This window comes from Zerene cesonia, chromosome 2, assembly GCF_012273895.1.
Source record: "Zerene cesonia ecotype Mississippi chromosome 2, Zerene_cesonia_1.1, whole genome shotgun sequence".
NCBI classification, from domain to species: domain Eukaryota; kingdom Metazoa; phylum Arthropoda; class Insecta; order Lepidoptera; family Pieridae; genus Zerene; species Zerene cesonia.
In genome coordinates, this window is record NC_052103.1 from 3,103,780 (window position 1) to 3,128,426 (window position 24,647).

A 24,647-nucleotide genomic window follows, 5' to 3' on the forward strand; every position below is an offset into this window, starting at 1 on the left:
AAGTGGGAGAAAAACGGGTGTGAGTTACATACATACAAACATACAAGTGAAGCTAATAAAAGCGTGTTAATAAAAACAAGTGGTATACTGATAGTTTGACGTTAAGTAGAGCTCCAGAAAGACTCATAGAATCAATTTCCTATTTCGGACTTATTTTATGACCATTAAAACAAACAAAAAAACGTGTATTATTACAATAAAATTCCAATATGTACAAAAACAGTTAATAAGAACTAAACAAAAGGTAACGATCTTTTACTAAACGTTGTAATCATCTATTTGTGTATAACGACACAATCGGTTAAGTTAAATAATTCAAAACACGACATAATTAACGAGTTAGCATCAAAATAAATTATGTGTTGACACGATTCAGCCCCAGCTACGAGTATAATGTAGAGATTTGCTTTATGTGAGCTTGCGACGACTGACGACGCTAGAAGGAAAAGCATTTGGTTGTTTTTTAGTTTCCTTAGAGTTTCTTGGTATTATATATTAATGTTCTATAATGGATTTACTCCTTTTATTACAGATATGAACGTAATCAAGATTGAATTTTTTTTTAATCTATCTCTTTTGATTTATCTATATAGGTATCACGCGCGAAGCCGCGGCTTGCCGCTAATATAATTGTATGCCTATATTTCCATATGAAATGTATTCAAGTGAATAGCAATATCTTACAGCGTGTTTAATTAAACAAAGGAACATGCATTCGTCTTAAGTAGTTTATTTAATTTCATTTGTAATTGTATGGAACATAAAAAATCATAATTCATTCTACCATGACGATTCGCTGACTTACAATAAACTATCTCCTTCCTACATATTTAAATTTATTTCGTTTGATATAGGTAATATCAATTTCTATGATTGGTACCACAAAAAAAGTCCCTGATATCACTATAAAACAATATTAAAGACTTAATGTTGGGTATTTTGTGCCCAAGCTATAATTTGCATCAAACCGAAGGTAATTTATTATGGTACATACTTATATGAATAAATAATTGTTACATTATACGTTTATGATTCACGTATATGTTCAGAAACTTATTAACTCTCTATTAAAATTAACTAAATTGTTTTATAATACCTACCCCGAAGCATTTGCAGCGAATGCATAGATAATCAAACCCGACAATTATATAAAATCGCAATCCGTTTTACGCAGAACATTATTAGACTAACCTATATAACATAATGGTGGTATAAATCGAATCAATTATATTATTACACTGTCGGTATTGCGACGTAAATAATACAAACATCAATCAATCTAAAATGTCAACGATTGTTATATTCGTTTGTACCACAAGTACAGTTCAATTATTTTATCAATTGATAGAGCTATTGTCTAGATACTTTAGCAGTCGCAGCTTGCTAGCTTACACTACCTTATAGTCCTGCGGCCTGGTAGCGACAACATAGATAACACGTATACTATTGGTAATCCACAGCCTTATATTTATTTTTTTTCCTTATTTCCAGTAACCTATTTTAAGTTAAATATGCAAGAGTTAACTTATTAAATATTTTGTATTGTTAAATATTTTTAATGCAAAAGAGCAGAAAATTTAACATTCAAATAATTTGCATTAAGGTTCTATAGCATGGGTACGACAAGAAAAAAAAATTATAAAACACCTGTGTCTAATTAAAAAATAAACATGATGCGTATTTTTTTAAATCAAAAGCGCATCAAAAAATAGTACAACAAGTTGAAGATATCACAATCATTAAAAAAACAATCAACACCTTAAAGCAAAAAAACACACGCTTCCACAGAATCGAATCCTCGAAAATACCACATAACAACCAACAATTCTAAGAAACGGCCGGTGCGAGATGGGGGCTATATTAATATTCTAACCAAGTGGCGGACTCGTGATGTTCAAGACAATACTTTTCAAAGCCCAAGAGCACAACAAGCTAAGGATACAGTAATTTACATTAAAACAGCGTCAGTTGGCACGATCGACGTGACCAATCGAACACAAGGCGTTTACGCCGCGCTGTTGACAATAATAAACGGCTCAGAACACTGGAGCAAGGAAATGCGCTGGTACAGAGTTAAACCGTAATCATACAAAACCACGAATGTAACTACTCCGTGGTAATTAAGCATTGAATGCTGAAGGTGTGCTAAAAATGGTCTTACGGCGGAACTAACACAACATAAATGCGTATAAAGATCTTTAATCGTATAAAAATCATTTGGTCAAAATTACCTAATAGGTATTTTTTCTTAATAAGTGATAAATTGTGCGCCAGATTTAAGGACAAAGTATTTAATTTTTGAGAACATAAAATGCTAAAAAAAACATCAAATTAATGTGACATTTCAATTACAAATGCATGAGAAAAATATCGGATTAGACTAAATACTAAATACTGTTCTAAAATAAACGATATATGTAATGTAAACTTAAATATTTTTTATTTCTCTAAAGGCTATAAAAAAATCTTCAGTTAATATTAAATTTAAAGTAATAATAGACTAGGTCATTATTTATGCAAGCGAGGTATGCAATAAGGAAAATGCATTAGCCTTATAAGATTCTGTCGCTAAGATAAAACTCACAAAATCCGCATTCACTTAGAAGAATAAACAAATAGACTTCTAATACTTGTATTAATAAAACTTATGAAAACAAAGGTTCAATCAAGCTACGTAAATATTTAGTTTGGAATCAACGGTGAATGATGGAAAGTGATTTCTTTTGCATACATTCTCCACGTGAAATAAGAAAATATTATTTAGATATCAGCAGAAAGTGAAAACAAAGCGCCCCCGCACTGCCCACTCTTGTTTTTAAACACTGACACACCATATAGGACACGATTACATATAAAATGCTTAATGTGATCGAATGAATTGTGATTTGCTAATAATTTTCATTATGCAGTGCAATTTTTCGAATTGGTCACCTAAGTGGTAACTTTAAATCCTACTGAACGCGTAAAACATAATGGCCTGGGTTCAATTCTCGTTGGATGATTATTAAAATAAAAAAAATGCTTCTCTCCAATACTTCACACGGGTGCACAATATTGTTTTTAAGGGGATGTTAAGAGCCATACGTAACTTGTTTTTCTCTAAAACTTACGTACATAACCAAAAATCTATCATGAACTCTTTTCAAATTATATCGCCGAAACATAAAATTTTATATGTGTTAACTTAATAACAAACGACTTAATAGCAGCAGTCGTAAAATTATTAAATAATAAAAATAACAAGAATTATATATAATGCATTAAACCTGATTATTGCCGTGTGATGTAATATCCAAATAAAACAGAGAACACCTCAGTTTAAATTAAACATGCGATAGTTAAGCGTAGGTTGCTTTTGAGTTCAGTGAAATTTAAGTAAACAGACCTAAAAAACCTCCTTATCTAAGTACCCACCAAAGCCCGGTATTTACTCGTTTTAGTGCCGCAATATAACGACTGTTTAATAAAACATATTGGAAATCATTAAACATCAATAAGCTTTAGCAAACGACCTTTGGCAATACATTGCAACATGCATCAAATGAAAGAAACATTAATAATTACTTATTTATTTATAATCATATAATTAAAAAATGCTTTATAACGATTTTGCGTTTATAACATTGAAATTAAAAATGTAATTTATATAATGAATTCTTGCATGATAGCATAGTGCGTTTGACAACGTCAAACTTATGAACGTGTCCTACCGGATTACCGCAACGGGCAACCCCTTACAAGACCGGGATATTATGTAAATTTCTCTATGAAAAATGTATTATTCGGAGTGCATACGCATTTGTATGCGTTCCATTCGGCTTCCTCAGTCAATCTCAGCGTGGTTACGAAAATAGTTCGCCGGCGCATCGCTTAATTCCAATCCCTTTTATAGACGCACAATTATGGAATGGAGATTCCTGGACTGGATTCCAGTGCACTAATGCTATTGATTTAAAGTGTTCGTGACACAAATGCTTTGTAACTATCCATAGTCATTGTCTCGTTTACATAGGTGTGCGAATTTTAATATGCGTAAGGTTCTCATATGGCCTAGATGGATTTTGTCTGGTTAAATTTAAGAGGTTTAACTGTGGCTCATTACAGCTGTATACTAATTAAAATCCATTTGTTGGATTGTCGGTATTAGAATGATTTAAACTATGTTGAAGTTTACTATATTTCTTAAAACGTGATCAAACCTAGCTTGTTACTTTTTTCCAAGAGAAGCAAAGATTTTAGATGGCCTATATAAAATATAAAAAATATATTATAAGTATATAAAGTTTTTTCGTATATAATGTATTGCTCATAATACAGGTTTTTCCGCTTAACTGCATCAATCAGAAACAGCAAAATATACAATGAAAAAATACAAACATAAGTAACCTTATATTTTTAATAAAAGTCATTTTTCTCATATAGCTATTTCTATCCTTTTCAAATGTCAAATAGAATAATTCTCGGAAATGATTGATTATAATATCATCGGAATTCATGGATCAAGTTCTATGATCAGATAATAACGTATCGTATTACCTAACAAATTTGACAGGCGAGCGACTAAATATCGCCAATACATCTATATATAATTTAACGCCAAATAACTAGTTAATAGAATAAAAATTGCAATTCGAATGTTGCTACTACCAATCCGCAATCTAAAAGTACTATCAATCAGCTAGTTATTTTCTGGACCGAAAACTAAGCTACCGAAAGCTGTCAAAACCCGACGTAGAATTTAATCGCCGATCTACTCCGAATAATTAAAATGTATCACGCTTGCAACTCACTGAACTTCACTAGCACTCACGTGTATCGATTGTGCGAGTATCGATATGTTTTTATTCGATATATTCGTGCCGCGACGCGAGCGTGCGCGTGCGGTTAGGGCGCGGCGAGGTTTTCAACTGTTTAGTGTTTAGCATCGACAAAGTGTTTACGAGCCATTAAAGTTTGAAGGTGTGCGGCCTTTTCTAATCACTGTGACAATATTGCGTAGAGATATTGTAATATCATAGGTTTCCTTACGCATATTTCCTCAGCCTTGGCAATTCGTAAAAAGTGCGATTATTATGCTTATTAGCTTTGTAACTGTTACATGTCTATGAGTTTTTTTTTATCGAGTTTTTATTTGTAAACGAGCGGTGAAACGCTATTTATTATTTTAACGGATAATATGTAGGTTTACAATATCTTAAGTATTATTAAATTGAGTTTTATTTTTAATTAAGGAATAATAAAAAAGCACTCCGTTTTTGGTGACAATTACTTGATAAACGTTGCTAAGTATCCAGAAAATGTGAGTTTTTATTCACAGTAGACATCTGTTTGCTTAGCTGGCTTACCTAACTATGGTTAGGTCATAAATAATTGTTATAAAACCTTACAAAGGTTGCGATGCCATCGGCTTAGGGTAGTGAAGTACGACTGCTACTATTCTCAATAAATTTCACATTTTTTCAATATAACCTTTTTAAACTATTTTATTCCTACCAACCGATATATTTAATTGAATATCTCGCAACTTTTTCAAACAATTCTTGAAGAAAGAAAAGGTTGTGATTGTTTTTTTCCACGGCTGAATTCATATACTACCGAATGGCGAAATGGGCTGTATTTATAAACTCTGTTCATCCCACGCGAGGAGCAGGGCGCAATAACTAGCTTAGGAACTACATACAAACAGAAACACAAGCAAAGAAAATCTTATAAAATTCCATATAATCACAATTAAATCTGCAAGACTATTTCACAATTCAACATTATACTTATTGTAAATGCATTAATACAAACAAAGAAACTCCTTCCATTTTCAGCACGTCGGTTAAAAAACGAAGGGGTTAACGTAAGCCCTGACTAAGCAACAGCTGTTCATACTGAAGTACAAAGAAGACAACTCAATAAAACAATTGGAGATGTCAATCGTGCACTCGAGACGGGCTCAACGGCAGACAATACAATGACATCACCATTTAATATCAATTAACGGGAGAATAAACAATTTCGCCCATATTCATTCTATTATGGGAAAAGGATAGCTCGACCAAATGTTATCTTTCTAAAGAAATAGAAGTGAGACTTCTAATAAGAACAAAAATAAAACACACACTTTAATGACACAACTTAACTAAACTGTATCACTTGCCCGCTCCTACATAGATAAAGTAAAATTTAAATTCAGAAGCCGATGCTTCATTAAAATGCTAGTTTTTTTGATGAGTGCATACACTCGTGATTTTTAATCAATAAATCACAGAACGGACTTGCCGCAGTAGTCATACTCCGTTCGAACACTGAAAAGAATGATTATGTAATTTGTTTTACATTATAAATGGACGAGGAAGACAACAGGAAGCCAAATGATACGAACGACTACACATTACGTATCACCCTCGTTTTTACGACTCCACGATTTTGTTGGAACACAAGCTATCATGTTACGATTTCATGCGAAAACTTTTAACGTATTGTATAGAATGTTGTAGGGGTCCAAATTTTCACAATGTTGAGTTGAGTTTGTGTTTATGGTGATCTCTGGTAATTGCAAGTGAAACCATAACATTTTCAACATACCACTTACAAACTAATCGTTCCTGAAGCGTCAAAAATTTTACTAAAAAAAACTGCAAACTCTACAGTTACTTTTTCTGTTCTTTCAAAATTTCTCATTTATAAAGCACCTAGCTACGCCCCGCGATCTCACTCGCGTAAGTCCTTATCCCGAAGGAATATCGGGATAAAAAGCCTATATGTTACTCCAGTTGTCCAGCTATCTGCGTACCAAATTTAATTGCTATTGGTTCAGTAGTATTTGCGTGAAAGAGTAACAAACACAGACATCCTTACAAATTTTCGCATTTATAATATTGATAAGTAGGATAGGATAGGATTTCAATGCTATAAAACTAAAAATTAAATTCTACAGTTACTTATTAGAACACCCAGTGCAATTATGTTAATTGCAATCTCGTGGGTACACAGGTATTTTTAAAATATTTATCATTAGGTAGACGATGCTAATATAATTACCTGTACAAGACAACTATTACTGGATTGTTACCAAATATTTAAGCCGAAGAGAGTAAATCCGTTTAGAGTAGAAAGTAGTTTCAGTTTGTAGAGTAAAAAGTAGTTTCTGGATCAGCAGTGAAATTGTTAAAACGGTTACCCCATACCTATTACTAAATAGTTACTACCTATTACGTAAAATACATTAGGTAACGCATAAATATAAATAACAAAGCGCCCGTGGCATACCAGAATAACATCAAAAGCTGAATAATATAATGCAGGGCATTTTATCTCCAAAGGTTACCCGGTGCATATCTTGTTCTCATTAGACAAGACTCGCGAGTAATGCAAAGTATTTGGTTTAAACTAATGTTGTTCGTGGTTTCAATATCACCAAGACCATGCAACTGTTTCTGATGATTTATTACCGATTAGGATCAAAGAAGTAATATTTATGTTCCAAATATGATTATAGTATTAAATGAGCTTTTGCCCGCGAGCTTTAACACTAAGCAAAATTGTGTATATTAAAATTATTCTAGTAGTAGTCCTTCATAGTTTTAAGAGTTTCAAATGAATTTATCTTTCAATATACATAGATAAATCCATAAATAAGGTTTAAAAAGAAAGCGTATCTTATCTTTTAGGACCTTCACCAAACAAACTTTCTAGGCTGAAATTTAAAATATAAGCCTTTACTATCGCACTGATAACGTTCCGAAGCTTTGAGATGGTATCACAAAGTTCCAGCAGTCACTCGATATAAAAGTCTGATAAAATAATATATACAGCATATACCGTGCGATTTTACTGAGCTTGACGCTTTACGTAAATTACTTTAAAAAATAGACATGGACATAGACATAGACATAGACAATACATTTAGACGGAATCTATTAAATTGTTTCATTTGCTCCTGTACAGAGTATGGAAGTTTTATCCTGATGATCCTAATATAATTTAAGCCCGTGAAATTATTGTAGTGTATATTTCAATTAAATCTGTTAGTTTATAGGGGATCAAAATCAAGTCCTAATCATTCTTATAAAAACAGGTGAAGCTAGTCAAATATATTTATAGAGGGAACTATGGATCTACTGAACCGCTTTAAAAAAATAGCAATAGAAAGCCAAAAAATTATCGTTATATTTTATCATGATTTTATCCTGGTTGCAACCACTTGTGCGGGCACTAGATAAATATAATATAGTAGATTTATTTAATGAGCGCCATCTTGCGGGAGACTAACAAGTTATATTTATTGCAGTAGCGACCTCTATCGGTGAGTAGAAGAATAAGAGAGAACGCTACATATAATTTGTAGATGGCGCTAAAACAAATTAGTCTTATACGGTTGTGAATAACGATGTATGCATTTATAACTGGCCAATGAGAAACCAGTTTTGTGAATGCTAAGATTGCGGTCGTGACGTCGTGCTGCGCAGCGCGACTAATTTCGCCCGTGATAGGTGGCAGACATTTTGTTTTGTAGACGCAACGCAAACGAAAGCAAATTTTACTTATTCACGAAATGCCATTAAACGCCGTAGGATGGACTTCTGAAGAAGATGAAGCGCTTGTTGAATTAGTGCAGCCCCATGCAATTCTCTACAATCTCCTTGACCCTTCAAGAAAAAACATTTTGGCCCGTGCATCAACTTGGCAGGAAATAGCTCAAGCATTATTGAAGCCAGGTAAGGTCATAACCGATTGGTTTATGTTGTGCTGCGCACCGCAACTGCACAGCTGGTTTAAAAATTCTAGTATTTATTGTTTACGTTCAGGTCAAATCAGCTGTATAGATTTATTCTATGGTAGTTTGCCTTTGTGTTTACTGAATAATGTTTGTTTTCTTAATAAGAAAATGTACCTGGTTAGTGCATGATAATTAAATTATGAGATATACTTGCATTTCGTATACATATGAAGATAATGTAAATTTATATTGATTAAAGGTCTTTTCTGGTATTTTAACCAGAGAATGATATTTCCTCTTTTTTGTATTTTATTTTATATTATATATTTAAGTGGAAGAGTGCAAAAAGCGCTGGCGAGGCCTTCGTGATGGATACATGAGAAGCAAACGTGTGGGTACTGTGCACAAGACCAAAGCGAGTATTTTCGAAAAGCTGCAATTCCTTGATACGGTAGCTGTCGATGGTGTTGATGTGAATGATGAGTCACTCGAAGACGATGAAACAGACGATAAGTTCAAAGATAATGTGATGTGCACTGAACAACAGGTCATTACTGATAACCAGGAATATTATGAGGTTTGTTTTTCTTTTCGTATTTGCAAAGACATTATTGCTTGATAAAACATTAGACAAATACACTTCAATGAGTATTTAAAAGTAATGTTTCAAAGTATTGATATAATAAGAATAATGTCATTTAAAACAAGTGACCCACCCTGCTTTATACATGCTACACACATAATATAAACTTCCTCTTGATTCACTCATTTTAAAAAAGATCTGTTGCGCAGTTTTAAAGATCTAAACATACTAGACACAGAGAGTGGGAAGCGAGTATATTAAAAACTGTATAGTAAAGATTGAATAAAATGATATTTTATATAAACATAAACCTATATAAATAAGAGGTAATAATGTTAATAAATCATATAATTGTTTTTCAGATCACACTAGTTGATGGACCAAAGGAAGAAACAGAGAATAAGCAATTCATAAAAATCATGCCCAAAAATGAAAATTTCTCACAAATACTATTAGAGGAGAACCTAGAACCTCCGAAGAAAATAGGCAGAAAGAATGCAGGCAGGAAGAAGTCCATACCAGTGCCTAGAAACACTACGCCCATTAAAATATTACCTAAACCTATACTATTAAATGAGCCTAGAATAGTAAAATATGTTGAAGAACCAAAAACACCAGAACAACGATCGCAAGTTATCGATAAACTTATAGAGAAAATACTCAAAGAAAACACAAATGAAATAGATGTTTTCTTCAGAAGTATGGCGGCAAGTGTTAAAAAATTACAACCGAATTTAATACCAAAGGTGAAAATGGAAGTTTGTAATGTTATAGCTAAATATGAAATGCAAAGTTTTGATAAGCAATCGCAGAATAATTAATTATTATATGTGAATGTTAGTATTTATGTAAAGCTAGAGTAACATATAATTGAAAAATTGGCCTTTAAATATTTGTTATTATATACTTAATGAATTAATTTTATGACTACATACAAGAAGCCACAATGTTCTTCCAAATGTAAAAATTATGTTATATGATAGGATGGAATGATTCTATTAGATTATTTAAGAGATTGTAAAAATCTTTTGTTATTATTAAAATATATTTTAAAGTTAAATTTGTCTTCATTATCACTTTTACATGTAATTTTTTAATATGATTATGTCTTCATTATGATTACTTAATTGAATCACTTTTATTATATATGGCGCAACTGTTCCGACAATAATGTTAAATTATGATACGTCTAATAGAATACAAATCAATTTATGATACAATTTAAGGCAAGCTCTTGGGACTTCATTGTATGCAGATTTCAATGTTATATAAATAATATGGTCTGTTCAGATCTAAGATTGTGAAGACATCAAATGTTTTTCCATGATATGCTCACTCATATACAAATTCATACATATTAGGCAATTTGAGAACAGTTGTTTTTTTAAACTCTAAATATAATGAATATAATATATTAGAACAGCTTTGATACCCACTAGGTATTGTTGAATGTGCTCTCAAAAATGTATACATTGTTATAAATATTTATTCGTAGTTAAAAAATATTATAAGTTATACAATCACATAAGAATTTACAGATATTTGTTTCCAATAAAATGGCGTATGGACTCAGCATTTGGTGAAAACAATGTACTAAAAGTGAAATAGTTTCACCACTTTTACATATTCCTTTAAAATAATGATATTCACACTGGATGATGACAAAATTGATGATTTGTAATTTTTCTTGACTTTATTTATTATTTTTCTTACATAAATAAATAGTAAACTAAATCTAATATTTTTATAAATTAGGTAAATGATGGAATAATAAATATTCATAATATAACTACGAGTATGAAAGGATCAATGAATTGAAAAATTCTCAACATGAGTTGGATATATTTAAGAGGGCTGTAAAAGTATGTCCCCGTTTTTAAATATCCCTAAAATGCTTCGTCAATCCTGTTAAAGATTAAGTTTACCACATTCGAAAATATAATTATTTATTTATTATTTAACTGAATTTCTTGAGCTAACTTTGATATTTGAATTCGTAGTAAAATAATTTAATTGACTATTCATAATGATCAGACATTTTGATCCTGAGGTCAAAATTGAGTTCACTTTGATATCTCTTAAATTACGAGAAGGACATTCTTGAAAAATTTGTGCGACTTAGAAGTTTAATTTCCAGAAATAATACATATATTATACAGTACCGTCTTTACCATAAGGGCACAAGGGGCCAGTGCCCAGGGCCCCCTTCCTCAGAGGGCCCCGAAGGGCCGACAATTTCTCTCACATTTAATCTCAAAATACTCATTACACTTTTCTCAATGCCTGAATATCGATTATTTTTAGATTTATTCGAGTCAATATATTTATATGAATTTGAGTGACATCAAGCTTACAGGGTCTCGGTTGTGTGCGGTATGTAGACACGGTAGCTTCTTGTTTAATTTAAACTTAGTGCGCTTTTTGGCTGTACTAAAGGGCTGTTTTTGGTCTGATATAAGTTACCAGACATTTACTTGAGTTTATAAATTTTATAATCTAGAGTCTATAATGTCTATTTTCAAGTTACATATTATTTGACTTTTTATTCAGTTATTCAGTAATTTAAAAGTATTTCTGAACGCATCCTACCTAATTTACTAAGAACACCATCTAGCGATCATCCATGCAAACCGCTCCAATGCCAAATTCAAGCGACCATAAAAAATGTCGACTTTGTCTATGGTTGGGGCTTGGGGGAATCCCCGGATAAATTATGAAAAACTTTCAGTCGGAACTTTTTACCTAAAGTTATATCACTTATTTTCACAGAAGTGTCGTGATTTAATTTTGTTTAATGTAATTTGGGTAAAATTAATAGAACTATTGATTTGTTCGTTTAAATATTATTTCATTATGTCGAAAAGAACATATCTAAGTGCTTCACAAAAGAGAAAAAGTTTTAGCTCAAAAAGAAATCACGGAAAAACTTCCAAAATCATTAATTATATTAGATTTGATTACCCATAATAAAGCAGATCACAGTAAAAATATGTATTTCACTTTCTTTACATTCCAAAAGGGCCCCAAATTATTGTGTGCCCAAGGGCCCCAGCACAGTCTAAGACGGCCCTGATATTATACACTAGCAGTTCGCCTGATACATAATATAATATAGCCTTTGTCACACAGTGAAGTTGCACCTTTCTGCTGAAAGAATTTTTTACATCGGTCCAGTGGTTTGTATGTGAAAACGTTAGAAACATACAAAACACCAAAGCTTCCTCTTTATAATATTAGAGTAGATATTAACTGAATGTTGTTGCAGCGTAACTTATTGTTTTTGGCTCCTTAATTATGAAACGTGTTCATACAGACCCAAAATATATCATAATTATAAGGTATACCAAAAGGAACGCGGGCCAACCCTACATGGTTTTGGATGTGTGAAAATAAAATCCCTAATGAATTCCGAGCAGTTCCTTTGCGCAGGTCAAAGGAAGCCTCATCCGTGACGTGCAGGGCTCCCGTCTAGACTTGGGAGCACCGTTCGATTCTTTCGCAATTTCCTTCAAGGGCATCGAACGACCTTACGCTGTGATCAATGCACGTACAGCTTAGGGTATCGTTTTACAATGCGACGCAAATCGCAATTCTTATATATGTATTACGTACTCGAACCTCGCAGCTTTGTAACTGCGATATTGATAGATAAACGTAAATGACTCAAGAATTAGTTTAGGTATAAAGTAATAAGAGAAATGTTGATGTTAATTTTCACATACAACATGAAAGAATTGTCAAATATGGTTAAGTGAATCGAGATTATTTCATATTCACATACTACTGTATATTGTCTTTCGTTTGTGAATTAAATCAAATGGTAAGGAGTCATATTTGATAAATTTTGAAAGTATAGAAAATTTTTCATCACGAGGGGGGATTCGAACCGCAGCAACGGTTTGGCAAAGAACGCGGGTTCGTATCCCGCCTCGTGATCAAAATTTTTCTATTCTTTCAAAATTTATCATTTATAAAAAGCAATTCAATGCTATAAAACTAAAAATTTAAGGAGTTATATTTATAAACTGGCCACATACATATCGAAGATAAATCATTTGACTTTAATCGAAACATTTTGACCATTAGACGTGTTAGCCATGAAACAGTTCCAGTCTAAACGGCGAATTTTTATTTTCAAACCTATCGTTCTTTTATAATTCACGTTTCTATACTGAGGTCGTTACTTTGGTTTACAAAATTAAGTGGAACTCTAAATTTCAACAATAATTTAAAATCGAATTTAATAGAAAGATCAAATTTAATATTAATCTATGATTTATTTATTTACAATTAAATGACCTATTCTATAACATCAATGAATCCGATTAACAATATTACAAATATCATTTTAATTTTTATTTGAGTATTGTTAAAAATAATTCTTATTTGAGTCTCATAACCTGAGCTCAACGAAACTGCATCAAAGCCGCTCGCCGTTTTTGCGTATCAAAGATTCAAAGGCACCTCAGTACATTTTATTTCAGTGCCATTATTTTTGTACTCCACTTCAAACTTTATCCTAATTTGGTAAAGATTAAAATTGCTTGTGCCTCATAACAATATGCCGCTGACTACGTAATGTATGAGGGCGCTTATGTCTCCCAGTTTCCACCCCAAGCTGAGTGGCTGGATTGAATGGAAGCTAGCATATGGGGAATACCTAGTGTCGACGTTAACAAGGTCCTTACATTCAAATGTCCTGCGTATTTTGCGGAATACATAGCCGCAATTATAGTTATATAAACGCTTAGTACGACTGAGAGATGTAAGAAACGACGGAGATGGCGCGGGGTAGCAAAACATTTTATGTTCATGAATACATAGGTGCGTACATATTCTTTAGAGTAAATTATACGTTTTATACACTTTTTATACAACAATTTGCATAACGCTATTAGATTATAAAGACAATCATTTATTTCATGCTGACATTATGACCTCAAGACCCTATATAAATAAATTGCAAATGTTTTTGCACTTGTTTCTGTATAACACTGTTACTTTTGTTCAAAACTCGATTAATATATTTATATATATCGTATTTTAATATACGTTATACATATTTATTCCAATACCATATTCTTCTGACGGCGACAAATATAACTTAATTTTCAATTCAATTTATAGCTATCCTTTGATTTTTCTATTTCGTTACGCGAAATGCAATTTTGGTTTACTACTTAATTTAATTTCCAATTACTCGACCCCTGCTTTAATTCCTTCATTGGCGTAACCGCAATGCCTACCCTATAACCGCATTTAGAGAAGAATAAAATGATTAATTAATAGAAAAGTTAGCTAGGAGATTAAAATAGGAAAACATATCAAATTAGTTCACATAACTAATCATCTACGACTTCTTTGATAATGTGATTAAAGTTAAAATCATTTTTTGGTTTACTTAGGTAATTACAGCTTTTTATTATAACGAAACGTTTTGAAAACTATTTTATTAATCATACGAATAGAAAATACACCAAAAATAAATCACTTTATATGACATAATGTAAACAAAATTAAAGAATACAAAATTGTCTTTAATATAGATGTAGGAATAGCTCCCAATACGATATATTATCCTACTTAATTATCTTTGTTTACGACTAAGTTTCACAGCGTACCGAAAACACAGTTATTCGACCTGAATGTCGAATATCTCGTGTGCATTGGTACGTGCTAAACATCCATTGTTATCCGTAAATAACAATTAATCGCTATTCAGTGTGAACTAATGAGAAATTGACAAAATAAATTAAATGTTCAAATATAAACAATTGCTGTTTTCAAACGCATAATATCGGATAGTCTAGACTCTAGAGTCTTGACGCAAGACAACAATAATAATAATAAACATTTTTTTTTTCTTCAATAGTATTTGTAGCATATTATCTTAATCTAGATTTTAAGTTCTTCACTACTTTATCCTTCTTCCCTCTATCCTACTAATTTTATAAAAAATGTAAGTAATATAAATGCGAAAGTTAGTAAGGTTGTGTGTGTTGCTCTTTCACGCAAAAACTACTGAAGCGATTGCAATGAAATTTGGTACGTAGACAGCTGGACAACTGGATTAACACACAGGCTACTTTTTATCCCGATATTCCAACGGGATACGGACTTACGCGGGTGGAACCGCGGGGCGCAGCTAGTAAATTGTAACGTCAAATTAATAGTGAATAAATTTCTGAACGAGGCTTTGGCATCCACACGAAGAATTTATAAGAGACTACACGAGAAACCATCCGCAAACGCCACGCTACAAGTACCATAATAAATGTATGTCATGAAAATGCAGTACCTAATTACCAGATGACAAAGCATTGACATTACCCCAATTAGATCGCGCAGTTGTCTCTCTACAAACCGCAAATGATGTTTAATTAACGCCCATTATTATTTTCATAACAAATTACAATATATAGTGTATACAGTTGAAACAGTACATGTAGGTACAGTCAGATATGGTATGCAATATGATATGCAGTTATTCCAAGTTTATTAATCATTAGCCTTGCACTGCTTCGTGATTAGTACCTACTAATTAGGTCACGGATGTTACGCGTATTGTAAACTTGTATGACAGTATGACCAAGTTCGCAATCAGATGTTTTTATGCAATAATACTTGACGTGTCTTTTATAAACCAGTTAACGTCGTACGTATGCGATTTTTATACGCGTCACATTCTAATACCTCGTCTAACAATTTATTTTTTAACAATTACCTGATCGTGTAGCAATTGTTTTAATATTGAAAATGGCTCATAAATTACACTATTATACTCCTCAATAGGAATCCAAAATAGTGCAATTATGACACCCTGTGCTAAATACCTACTGTTACAGATAATTGCGTATGCGTTTATGCAGTGAATTTCATATTAAACAATGATAATATTTCTTCGAGCTTACATTTATACTTGTGTTTATTTCATTCCTCAAAAAAATGGTTAAATTCTCCAGACCTAGACATTATTTTGCCCTTACGAAAATGCAAATTATAGGAGCTGAGATTTAAGCCAAAAACCAGACATATAAGTCACCATTTCCTCAAAGTTTCTAAATATTACCTAGATAATAGTCAATTACAGAATATCACTTACTTGAGTGCTCGTAAACCTCCGACTGCCGGACCTGCTGAGGGTCCCTCCCCTCACATTGCTGTCAGACAGTTCGACCTCCACTCCACCATCGGCCGCCCTCCTGCGTGATAGCTCGCATAATTCCGCTATAGGTTGCACCTGTTTTGTATGAATACTGTCTATAATATTCATAAATATTCACGATTTTCATTTAAGATAAGGGAAATCTTTATATATATAAAATTCTCGTGTCACAGTTTTCGTTGCCAAACTCCTCCGAAACGGCTTGACCGATTCCTCTGAAATTTGGTAAGCATATTGGGTAGGTCTGAGAATCGGCCAACATCTATTTTTTATCCCGATATTCCTACGGGATACGGACTTACGCGGGTGAAACCGCGGGGCGCAGCTAGTATCCTATAAAAAAGTGTTGAAATTCCAAAAACATTTTATAGGGCAATATGGCTATTGATATGCCAGTAAATGTATATTGCATGAATAAGAATGTACCGAATTTTTTAAATTCAGTTTATAGGTAAAGGCAGACCAAAACAACCTATGTACGTTATTCATAAATTTAACAAAGATTTGAAAACAACTTAAATTATTATTGCATAGCAGCAGTATCAAATCTGACTGAGTCTTGTATCCATGAATGTAAAAAAGTACTCGTATTTAAGGTCAGAGTAATTATAATCAGTTACGGATATAAATCATTCGTTACTACAATAAGAATGAGAACTTTTTGGATACTGTTATTTCCTGTAACGGTTTGACTTTTGCTTTAATTTACCCACAGCATTCAACAAACGAAAACGCGTACATTGTTTCAAATCCCATGCAAATATGGATTGTTTATAATGTTATGTTTTATCATATTACGTCAATTAAATTTTGTATAGGACCAATGAATGTAAACATATGAATTAAATACGTTTTTATAAACGTTAAGCGCATTTTTTTTATTTGTAAATATTTACTTGGCATAAGAATGAATTTTAATCAAACATACCTTTACAGTCACAGATTCTTGACTGCTCTTAATGAGATCGATAACTTCTTCCCGACTTTTCCCTTCGACATTCACCCCATTGACTTCAATAAGTCTATCTCCTGGCAATAATCCCGTCTCACTGGCTCCTGGGTAAGACCCAGGTTCAGCAAGTATAACAGCTTTATAGGTCAGTTTGCTAACCATGATATTATTGCCATTGCATTTACTATCACCATTGACCATCGAATTTTCTTCGATACTCAACAATTCCCTCATATCTCCAATGAACACCCGTTCCTGGATCATTGCTCTGCGCAGACTAAAACCAAAATCATTTCTCGGAGCCTTCTGCCGCTGTATTGTTAGAACTCTTGGTTTAGGAAGTTGTAATGGTGTTAATGCGGGTAGCGGCAAATAGATATCTTCAAAAGTATTTGTCCTTGACCAGCGGTGAAAGCCCTGCGATTCTCCAACGGGCGAAGTGGAAAACGGAGGAGTGGCAAAAGAAGAATTTGTTGTAGTGTCCGTTAGAGAATCCGCACTTGGTGAGGTAGAAGTCACACCAAGGGAGCTGTTGCCGTTCGTTCTTGGCGCTTCGTCCATGTCCTGCCTGTTTATTGATGGATTCGCGTTATTTTTATAATTCTTATATTGATTTTCTACAGGACTATGTATAACTTTTTTGGTAAAATTCTGTACTTGTTGCATATCATCACTAGACGATGTGCTCTTTGACGGTGGGATACCATAAGAGATAACTTCATTTTGCTGAGTGTTACGCGCCAGAACATTCGAGTCTTGGCCGTTGATATAATCGACGGTGTCTGAATTGGGGATATTACTTTCTTGGGAATTAGAGCTCGTGTTACTTAATCGTGGACCTTTGAGTATGCCTCGCTTTGGTGGGCGCGGTGGAATGGGAGGTAGATTAGGTGCTTGTCGAGGACTATTGCTATTAGCATTGTTGGGATTGTTTAAAGAATTCAGTGAGGTTTCTGAACTATCAGATTGTAAGATGCCATCTTTTTTATTCCAGGTATGTGTAGCAGGGTATCCTGGTGACAAATGATTATTTTCGTCACTAAGGTTGGAGTTCGAACCTGAAGTGTTTATAACCGGATAATTAGAATAATTCGAATCTTGTTCAAGGTGAGCAAATAGCGATGCTGTATAGTCAGCTGTAATGCCTGACGGAAGTTTCTCTTTTTCTTTACGCCGACCCCGAAGCTTGAGCGATCGTCGAACCTGTAACAAAAAACACATTTATTGATTGGCTAATAATAAAGTATACCTCAGTGAGCATAAAGGTCAAATTTTTAAAGTTTGGATAACTGACAATTAGAAATAAATCCGTGCATTATTCGTATATATTTATAGGACCCCCTGTGTTTTGCAATAACAGGCTCACAATTGAGTTCCATCACCAAGCTATGATATGAGAGAAAGAATAGAAGACGCAAAACATGACCAAAAACTTTATTCCTTGTTGACGGAAAAGAACATAATGATCGATGGTTATTTCTGATGCGACGATGATAATTCGAGTTCCAGACATCGCAAAAACTCGAATTCCAAACATACGAGAGATCAAATTAAAATTTCAATGCTGTTAATGAAAGTGGTAAACTTGAATTAAACTTGTTTCGTTATTACAACAATGTGATAATATGACAATCGGTAAAACTATGATAACATTTACATATAAAAAAACAAACACAAATGCTTTGAAAAAGAAATATTTTCGATGTCACAACAATGACTAAACTCATCAACTCATAATATTTTATAAAGGCACTTTAAAGTGCTTAAATTTGACATATATTATAATATTTATATCATAAGTAAATCTTCTTATATTATTGAATCTTTTAAAGAATTCTGTATTTTTTCTATCTGCCTTTGACACTCAACTGTGTAGCCTGTATTGATTAGGTATTATAATATGTTATAAGTTTGTTGAAGATTTATACAAGATGTAATCATCAATTTATGAATTGCGATATATGTAATGGGTCGTAATAAACAGTTTATTTTTTTACATTTCATAGGAAAGAGCGAAAATAAAATATTACATTTTTGTCCTTTAAAAGTCTGTTAAATCGATTAACATATTAAAAATTTTGATATAAACATACACCACATATAAACAGACCACTATAAAAATATTCTTAACAAATGTTTACAAACAAAACAAATCTATTAAGGATTAACCTATTCGCTACAGACTCGCCCTACATAAAACACTCCTAACAGCACAGCATTCGTTTGACAAAACGCAGATGAATACAACGCAACAATTTGCCTAACAGCCCGCAAAAACGTACCAACGCCCCAAGATGCAATGCAATCAGCTTGAATCCATTACGTTCCACGTGAACAGTATCACCCATAACCGATCACAAAACCGCACGCAACCTACTTGGTGAGACTCGCGAGACGCTGTTACGAACTCATTCAGTAATCAATAATCATGTTGACATAAACAATGTATTTTAACAAAATAAACAAAACATTAATCAGATGGATGGATAATTATGTATCAACAGCTTTAATGATATAATAACAATTTGATATGATTATAAATGTAATGGAATGTCATTTTATTCTTTTTCTGTTCGCGATATTTAGTACCTAAAATAATATACCTAATAGGGATATCTCTTATTCTAAGAAATATCAGCAGATTAATGTGAATGTAGATGAAGTTTTTGACAGATGAAACTAGTTAAGATATAAACAAGAGATTATTATCAGTACGTGTAGGCATGTGAACATATCTTCTGATCGTGAGTTCATTTCTAGTGACCCTCGAATGTTGGTTGAAATTTAGAAAAACTTTTAAAGTCAAGAGCATTTATCTGTTTAGCTTGTTTTAAAAGCTTTGATATAATATATTTATTTAAGCTAAAACTTTTCTGAAATCACTCGGGCTCAGTAGTAACTTACAAGTGGTAATGCATTGTTTCTTAAAATATTCATTAACGACCTGGCACTTTTATACTATACTATACTATACTATTAAAGTAGCACTTGTAAAAAAAATCAAATCTCGCAACACAGTTCTTCTACTGTAAAACGTTGTCCATGTAATACCAAGTCGGTCACTAATTTACTCAGTTAAGTTAGAATCCTTTATGTTTTAAATAAATCAATCAACCTGGCCATTGCATGAAGACACAATTAAAATACAGATAATTTAGACATCCTACTAATATTATAAGTGCGAAAGTTTGTAAGGATGTGTGTGTTTGTTGCTCTTTCACGCAAAAGCTACTGAACCGATTGCAATGAAATTTGGTACGTAGATAGCTGGACAACTGGAATAACATAAAGGCAACTTTTTATCCCGATATTCCTACGTGATGCGGAGTTACGCGGGTGAAACCGCGGGGCGCAGCTAGTATTATATTTAATTAGATTATTTAGTGCGTCGCCAAGTCGATGCAGTACGAGTATTTACCTCCTCCAATCGTAAGGGTTCTTCAAGACCAGCCGCTATCCGTTCCCGTTTCTCCCGCTCTTTCCTTTCCTTTTTCTCCCGTTTCCTTCTCTCTTTCTCACCATCCCTCTCCTCATAGTTACCGGAGTCGCCGCTCGTTAGAACAGTCGACTTTTTTATGAAGTTGAACATGCTGGAATGTACCTGAAACAAAATATATTATAATTTTATTATTTATTTAATATTATAATTTTGAACATTAAAGCTGCTATCTAAAGCCATGTAGTCACGGCATAAACTCAATCTCAAACATTTATTTATTCCTATACTTTTTATATTATAGGAATGCAAACGAGCAGACGCAATGCCTCGTGGTAAGCAAATTGCGTCGCCTAAAGACGTCCATAAAGAGATTATGGGTGTTGTCTACTAGAAAGACAGTTTTTACAGAGAACCGCCGGCATCGGGACTCTGTATATGCTAGTATATATTAGCTGAGCAACAGTGGATCAACAATGTGGTTTGTTTGAATATATAAGAATAATGTAGTAGTAATAACATAAGATTAAAAAAAATATTGTGCAGGAAGGATATATTGTACTTATTACAAATTAGTTTGGCTCGTGCTCCTTTATTTTAAAAGGAAACAATGGCAAAAGTACTGTTTTTAAAACTCTCATTTACGGTAACTCATAACTTGACAAGTTTACTGCGGCTGCAGAGGTTTTATTTATGTCGCATCCGCTCTTACATTTGTCCCAGTGCACGAAGCAATCCGTTTTGCGATTTTTTTTGTAGGATACAAAATTCTGTGAGACATTAAAATCATGTAATGAACATGGTTATTCTTCCGCTGCACAAATAATGTATATATTTGTTTATTTCATTATTTATTATACAATGCACACATAGGAAAAAATAACACGCACAAAGCATTAGACGTACAATTGGCGGTCTTATCGCTTTGAAGCGATTTTTTCAACGAAACCTTGAGACATACGAAAATGAAAGATTCAAAAAGGTAGATGGTGCATATATGTATGTCATGACATTGAACATAAAACAGTCATATTATAAAAAGGAATCAAATTCGAAATATATTTAATTCTTTTGCATCAGATTTAAGACGGTAAGTGGAAAAATTCAATAAATTTTTGAAATTTCCATCGATAAGCGTTACACAAAAGATATCTACCTACTAATAGGCCAACAATGACATACTATAACATTGGACAGTACAACTGTAATCCATTATTCACTGGATACGCTGTACGTTCCACGCTGACAATAACCATACCGTTAGTAGCTAGAAATGATACGGCTCTATCCGAAGTAACAGTCCTCGCATTCTACTATATTATGTGCTCTGAATTAAACAGCCGCCTGAATGCATATCAACGTAAAGCTATTGTGCAACGTGAGGTGAAGAGGTAACATGCAGTGTTTATGCGCTGAGGTTCAAATACAATTTGATCACACAAATATACCTATCACTTTCTGTCTTTGTCAAACCAAGCGGTGGTGTATGCTTTATTGTGCGCTGACAAAAGGCTCTCTATTTAGCAATCTTCTTCTGAAGCATACAATGTGCCATTTTTTAGCTGCCGGCCAATCTTTATGGCACGTTTCGTATTGGCAAGCGTCCAAAAGTTGATCATTACTTTTTGTAAAGGACTCGTGTTTGCGAATAAATCATTACAGCGGTAAAAAGTTGAAGGGGCCAAAAAGTGGTTGAATGAATTTTTGTAGATCTTTTTTTAGTTCTGATAAAAGTCTTAACGAGTTCAAAAAGAGTATAAAAAGCAGGGCTTCGTTAGCTTGAATTACCAAACTAAGCTGGACTGAAACTAATCCTTTTTTAAACGGAGCGGGGCTTAAAAGACAGACACACTAAGAAAATTGATTTACACTGTAAATAATCATTTATTATCCTTGTCTTATTTTCAAATCAAATTGAACGTAGCTTGTAAAAATTCATAAAAAAAAATAAAAAATTTATGGAATGAATAATATGGATAAACTTTCTTTTTTACTGTCAACCCGTTAACCGAATCATCGCAAATCGCCAGTCATTGGCCTTTCTTCAAAACATAACACAAAGCCTACACATGACTTAAACTATAAGATATGTAAAAATTCTTTACGACAAACGTGTCCAGTATGATAATGTGTCAGTGGGCATCGACCCGAATACCTCACGATCCAGACTTGATGACGCCTACCGCATTTGATGACGAGAACCGCTTGTAACGTAATTAATTTGACACATCTAAGATTAGAGTCACGAGTGTATTTTAAAGATATTGTTTTGCTTCAGAAGGTACCTACTATATATTCATACTGCACTAGCTGCACTAGCTGCATTCTGGCTCTATGGAAAACATTGTTCTACTATATTTTAGGTCTACTGCTAATACTATTAGAACTCAATACCATTATGAGAAGAACAGCTAACAGCTAATATTTAAAAAGAACTGTCCGATTTGGTGCAAACGCTTCAAAATTATGCTCCTATAAACTAAAAATCCCATTATCCTCTAGATACCCGTAATTAATTTGATCTATGTCCACATCAAAAGACCTTCCAATTTATTGAATGGGAAAATTAATCCATTCACTCATTGAACAATGCTTTGATCGATAGCTTATTATCATATATTAATGAACCAAACAGATTTATTAGTGAATTGGAGATAGTGACGCACCAACTCCCGACATTAGAGAGACCTCGTAACCTTTCAATTGTTGAAACCAGTTTTCGTAATATCGTAATGCTGTAGGTCACAGCTCATAGCTGAATTAATACTGTAGAAGCTAAACGATTACTTCTATGAAAGAATATCGATCGATAAAATCAATCATCTAAAATATTACTAAGTATGTACTCAGATTTAATATTGAAAATAACTATGATTTTATACTATACTATCAATACTAATTAAACTATCAAAGAATCCTATCCCTACCACAAAATTATGACCGCGTGGGTGCGTGAGGAATGAATGGATTTTTGGTACTGTTTCAGGCAAAATCGGATCTAGACATATATGTACTTTTTATTTCAAATCCTATAATTTAGCTGTTGTTTGCAGCTTCAAGTAAGAAGTTTAGTCAAAATAAATTTTCATAGTAAAAGCAAACCTTCGTCCTCTATTTTATCCTCGTAGAACAAGAATTAACCATAATTCTTTTGTAGCAGATGCCTACATAATAATGCAGTTATGCATGGCAAATTTAAGCCCGATCGGTCCAGTAGATTGGATTGTCCGTTGATAAATCTCAGTTAATCAGTCGCCTTTGCGTTTTATACATGGTGTGTGGTAAACAATAGATCATAAGGTAACTGTAGGTAGAGGACGTTGTGGTGGTTCAGAAAAATACATTTTGTGATAAGTAAAAGTCCCTCGGTTTTCGAGATATTCGACATTATGTATAATTCTGGCAATGAGATTCAACATTAGCAAAAGAGATTTTTAGTATCTCTAGATAGATGCCTTTAATCGAATCTTAAACCACGGTTTCAAGGGGCGCATGCTGAGTTTTTTCTAAACAAATAAGTATGCTAAGTAAAATTTTAAAAGATAAGGTAAAATCTTTTACTATAGTCTAGATAAAATTTAATGTCTCACGAATAAGTAATTATTTACTTAATCATTTTTACTGTAAAAACATAAAAATTTCGACCTGAAAAAAGAATCATAAAAATACAATATAGTCGAATTGATAGCATCCTTCTTTTCTAAAATCGGTAGAAATTATATAACAAGTACATCCGTCCCATCGATAACAAAAATTCGTATTAATAAACATTTAAAAACATAAAGGGTTTAAGGCGACTAACCT

At 33.0% G+C, this 24,647-nt stretch overlaps 2 protein-coding genes across 4 annotated transcripts in view; one reads left to right on the forward strand and one right to left on the reverse strand.

The window, feature by feature from the left end:
* The window catches only part of LOC119832579 (unconventional myosin-XVIIIa), a 140,626-nt gene that overhangs the window by 104,814 nt on the left and 11,165 nt on the right, over positions 1-24,647 (reverse strand). Inside the window, exons 2-4 of one of the 3 annotated variants that reach the window (XM_038356253.1) lie at positions 20,826-21,008; positions 17,384-18,610; positions 16,393-16,530 (exon numbers count right to left, since the gene is read on the reverse strand). In XM_038356253.1, the coding sequence (XP_038212181.1) occupies positions 16,393-16,530; positions 17,384-18,610; positions 20,826-20,996 (1,536 nt within the window). In that variant the 5' untranslated portion in view covers positions 20,997-21,008. Of the gene's footprint in view, positions 1-4,790; positions 4,887-16,392; positions 16,531-17,383; positions 18,611-20,825; positions 21,009-24,647 lie in introns of those variants that run through there. The other 2 variants (XM_038356261.1, XM_038356269.1) reach the window with 2 other exon arrangements.
* LOC119832598 lies at positions 8,438-10,350 on the forward strand. The gene is made up of 3 exons (XM_038356282.1): positions 8,438-8,705; positions 9,040-9,284; positions 9,653-10,350. Exons 1-3 carry the CDS (start codon positions 8,543-8,545, stop codon positions 10,109-10,111), a joined length of 867 nt encoding a protein of 288 aa, XP_038212210.1. The 5' UTR covers positions 8,438-8,542; the 3' UTR covers positions 10,112-10,350.